The 5,316-nt window shown below is 47.6% G+C and overlaps 1 protein-coding gene across 1 annotated transcript; it reads left to right on the top strand.

Moving 5' to 3' along the window:
• The first annotated feature begins 621 nt into the window (after positions 1–621).
• On the top strand, positions 622–1,725 carry LOC135827063 (collagen alpha-2(I) chain-like). Its single transcript, XM_065339587.1, has one exon. The coding sequence runs from the start codon at positions 622–624 to the stop codon at positions 1,723–1,725; it is 1,104 nt and encodes a 367-aa protein (XP_065195659.1).
• Positions 1,726–5,316: the final 3,591 nt, after the last annotated feature.

Raw genomic sequence — 5,316 nt, forward strand, 5'->3', positions numbered from 1 at the left:
AGGAAAATATAACGATAACGAGATACAGAATACAAAGAAATCCAATGAGTTCAACATACAATTCAAAACAAGAAAGAAAGGAAAGAAAAACTGAGCCGAATCTACCGATTGATCCACCAATCGACAAATGGGGACTAATCCGTATCTCATGATACTCATTAAAAAAAAAAAACTTCTAAAGAACAAGTATGGGTGGTGTTGTGTCGAGTAGTACGTCCACTGAAGAGTGCTGCCTTGCCTCTTCGGACTCTAGTATCCCCACTGCTACTAGTGGAGAATGGGTTGCAGGATGTGAAAAGAATGGAACTGGGAAAGATGAACCAGGGTGATCTCATGTCCACACCATCAAGGAATGCGTCATCTGCTAGTACGAGTTGCTGACCATGTTCTTGCGACATACACAAAGGATGAAGGTGAATGCTCGGAGACTCGTCATGCCTTTGACATTGACCATTTGTTCGTTCGGGATTCGACATTGTTTCACGCGTGGTCATCTGCTTAACATGTTGCTATGAAGAGACCTGACATTCTTAAGCATGCTGTGAGCTTTACTGTTGGCGATGGTGATCGTGAACAAGCTGAACGACTTGAAAGTTGCATATGCGGCATCATGGAAGGTTTATGGAGTCATGCATCAAACGACATCGTTGCCCTGGAGATGACCTTGACATATTCAGTGACTCTATTGGACATGCTGGCACGGAAAGGCGATCGTGCGAAGGTGTTGTTAGCACGAGATTTCCTCATGGAACACATTCATGCTCAATCGAGGAGGAGGATGAACGGTTGACTCATCGAGATGTGGAGAAACTGAAATATGAGAAAGCCGATGAGAGCAAAGTGGAAGATGTGGAAAACAGATCTACGTGCTACACAGGTCAAGCCATAGCAACTGATGAGCTGCACGTTAAAACAGACGGATCCGTGTCCATGGATGCTAACCTCGACATGAACGAGCATTCCATCTGTAGTTTTGCGTACGATGATAGCTCTTTGACATGTGCTGTCCCTGCCGGTTGGGTCAAGAATGAAATTCGTCAATCATCATCGAGATTGCACCACGATATCGACGCTGTGCGCAAAATGGAAGGTCCTCATGGTGATCGGGGATTGGGATGGCTTAGCGGAGGTGGCATGCCATTGAACTCTATAGGGAGAAATGGTGACTTCTATCTCGATGCAACCACGCTCATCGTGTACAAGAAATTCAGCTCGAAATGGATGGCTTTCGGTCAGCTTCATGGATCAAGAGGTGAAGATGGTCCACGTGGAGAACGTGGATCGATCGGTCCCGAAGGTGAGACTGGAATTAGAGGAGCAAATGGGCAAGGTGGTGAACGCGGTCAAAAAGGTGATCAAGAAATACCTGGTCCAGAAGGTCCCAGAGGTGAAGTTGGAGAATGTGGATTAGTCGGTCCTGAAGGTGAGATTGGACCTAGAGGCGAAGATGGACAAGACGGCCCACAAGGTGAACGTGGTTTGCAAGGTGATCAAGGAGCCGTAGGTCCCGTGGGTCCCCAAGGAACCATCAGTGCAACTGGTCCTCCAGGAAACAGAGGTCTTGTGGGCCCCCAAGGAATCATCTGCCCAGGTCCTTCAGGAACCAGAGGCCGCAATCAAATCAGAACCTATCCGATCCATTTCATCTACTACCTCACATTCAGAGAAACGCCTACCTCTACATATACTCTCATCCTAGCAGATTTGAATCCGTCAACAGGGTGAGCAGAAAAAGAAACAGAAGGGAAAACTCATTGACTTAATGGACAAGAGAATCAACATGAACAGCATCGACATGTTCCGAGACGGTCACTTCTACCTCAACATTTCACAACGCAAGCAAGTTTCCATTAGAGAACGATTCGTCAATCTGTTTCACGACAACATGTCTTTTGCAATTTTCCAAATAATTCAAGTGGACGCACCTGTCCCTAGAAACATGTCATTGAAGACATTCGAGATCGATACTGTCGGAACCGAGCAGGACATCGAGACATTGTGTTTTCGTACTCTCGTTACACCAGCCGCATAAGTGTCTCGTTACCCAGGACTAAAAGGTGCTTGTTGAAGAAGGACTCGCCCGGATTGGTGCTGGGTGTGGGTGTCGCTGACCTGCACATTGATATTTGTTTGATATTTATTTATTTGTACCTTTGCAGCACTGCACAGTTTGTACGAGGACTCGGAGATTTATGCAGTGTATGTCTACAGCTTATTTGAATGCGTGCCTAATATGCAGTACTAGTCCCTTGTATAGTACGCGAGTTGCAGTGCGCGTTAGCATACAGGTGTGAACGCTACGCACTTTTCATGCAAGCTACCTTCTGGATTCTGTACTTGCTTTCATGCACGTGTCGCTGGCATACGCGATACGGGCCGGGTTTGTGTATTGGTTTTGAACCATGTGGTTCTTCTTTTCAGTTTTAGTTGTTCTTTGGTTGCTCCGCGAGTTGTTGCTTTGGTTGGAGACAAAGATGGCTTTCCGTTTCAATAATATAATGTAATTTAACTATAACTGATAGTATACTGTTGAGTGTTGGGATGCGTTGGGACCCCGACACCAATATTTGGCGACCACCCAGTGAAATTTGAATCGTGCATCGTAGCGTGCGGGCTTAGCATGGCCGAGTCCGAAGCCGAAGGGAAATTGCCTGGTGCTGGTGGAAGCGCTGAGGCTTTTGGATGGATGAAGCTGGAGACGAGTTACCTAAAGCTTGGCAAGGATTACGGGTATTCTGGCGAGGCACTGGTCTTCTTCGTGGAGCGCAAGCTCACCGAAGCAACCGATAGGGACCAGAGAGCACATGAGCGTGCAGAGAGAATCGCTGAGAAGGAGCTGGACAGTAGGAAGGAGTTCGAAAAACTCCAGGCCGCGAGTAATAGTGGCAGTAACGACGTGCAAAAGTGCCCCCAGAAGTTGGACGTGCCGAAATGCACCGACAAACAGGACATCCGGCGTTATTTGATAACATTTGAGGCGGTTGTTCAGCAAAATGGCTACGAAAAATCGACATGACATGGTTGTTGGCCCTCCGTTTGGCTGCGATGGCGACAAGGCTTGAACCGGTGCTGGATCATGTCACAACTTATGAAAGCGCTAAAGTTCAAGTGACACGTAGTTTTGGCAAGACTGCCGAGAAGACATAGTTCGAGCTCTTGTCTCTGCATCAGCAGACGGAGGACACGTTTTTCCGGTACGTAACCCATGTAATGCAACTGGTGCAAGAGTGGGCATCGCTATCTGGAGGGCCGCAGGGCCAGAAGCAGAGCAGTGGGAACAGTGAGATGTTCATGGCAATCGTCCGCCAATTCGTGCTCCAGGGATGCTCGCTTGACCTCCGTGCGTACTTGCTGGAAAACAAGATCGGCGAGAAAACGTTTGAAGAGATCACAGAACTGGGTACAGTGTATCAGGAAGCCCATGGTGTACGTTCTGGGTCCGACCAGAAAACCATGGCGTTGGAGTCCGAGGGTGCATCAGCACGGTGCTTCAAGCTGTCTACTGCCGATGACGAGAACAAGCTCCACAGCATGCCTGTTGCTCAGCGCCGCGAGTATGCGCAAACCAATGGCCTTTGCTATCGTTGCCTGCGGACAGGGCACAGCCGGAGAATGTGTTCTAGTAGTGTTTCTTGCAGCAAGTGTGGCAACAAACACCATACCCTGCTTCATGATAACAGTAGCAATGGTAGCAGTGATTTCAGCTATAGCAGCAGCAACAGCCACAGCACCTCAGCTGCTACAGGCAATGCCCTTGGCGTCTCCTAGTGTTTGACAGCCGACACAATCTCCCTCTCACGTAGCGATGCATTGTCAACTGCCACTCTGGAAGACATGGACGAGGCGCACCCCATTGAAGTGCATAGCAGCGACATTTGATCCGCTCGACTTGGTGTCACCGGCAGTATTGACAGCAAGATCCTCCTGCAAGAGGCCTGGACGGAACAAGGCAAGTGGGATGATCCGCTTCCTTCTCCGCTCGCCCAGCGACAGGCAACGGTTGGACTTGTAAAACCTACACTAGGTTTTAGTGGGGAGGATGTCGCTGACCTGCACATTGATATTTGTTTGATATTTATTTATTTGTACCTTTGCAGCAATGCACAGTTTGTACGAGGACTCGGAGATTTATGCAGTGCATGTCTACAGCTTATTTGAATGCGTGCCTACTGCGCAGTACTAGTCCCTTGTATAGTACGCGAGTTGTAGTGCGCGTTAGCATACAGGTGTGAACGCTATGCACTTTTCATGCAAGCTACCTTCTGGATTCTGCACTTGCTTTCATGCACGTGTCGCTGGCATACACGATACGGGCCGGGTTTGTGTATTGGTTTTGAACCATGTGGTTCTTCTTTTCAGTTTTAGTTGTTCTTTGGTTGCTCCGCGAGTTGTTGCTTTGGTTGGAGACAAAGATGGCTTTCCGTTTCAGTAGTATAATGTAATGTAACTATAACGGATAGTCTTCTGTTGAGTGTTGGGATGCGTTGGGACCCCAACACGAATAGTGGGCACTATTCTCAAGCCATACACGATCGTGGGATCTCACACTTTCCCATTCGCTTTCGATCTGACAAAAGACAGACGACTTGTTCTGCTCTACACCGACCTAATTGGACCTGCTGTGAAGTACGAAGACAACACTGATCCGAGGGTGTTGAAGACCTTTCTCATTCAACCCCTCAATGGTGTGAATAACTATGTGTTTGGAAAAGAAGACAAGCAAATGCTGCTTCCACACGAAAACGTGACTAGAATTTCGTTTTGGTTGAAATTCAACACCGGTGAATACATCACTTCCGTATACCCCGTCTACCTTGATCTTCGAATCACGAACACGACTTAGATGGATCTTCCAGATGTTCGTGTCCGTCACGTGCGAGACATGGTGGAGGATATAGCAAAACGAAAAGAATTGGAGAGCGAAAAAGTGCGTTGCCTGGAGAAGTACATGATTTACAACACCGCAATCTTGTCCTTTCTCATATTCAGTCAAACAATTCTCAACATTCTTCAAGGGAGTGGTGTCGTATCTGGAGAAAATCGCATTCGAATCATCGCCATCAGTAGCACGATCATCGGCGTGATCATGGCATGCATAGGCAAACACGTTCTCGACACCAAACGTCAGCTTATCACTTGTATTGAACAACTGCAGCAGATGGAGAGAGCTGAAGACGCGTACATGTTGGAATTGGGCATCACTCTGGAAGATTGGAAGCTCACTAACGACGAGCATCAACGATTGATAGCAATAAAGAACGACTTTCGCAAGACACTGGATATTGGATCGTTAAAAAAAATCGCCCCTATTATAAT

The sequence above is a fragment of the Sycon ciliatum genome, chromosome 11 (genome assembly GCF_964019385.1).
Source record: "Sycon ciliatum chromosome 11, ocSycCili1.1, whole genome shotgun sequence".
NCBI lineage: Eukaryota > Metazoa > Porifera > Calcarea > Leucosolenida > Sycettidae > Sycon > Sycon ciliatum.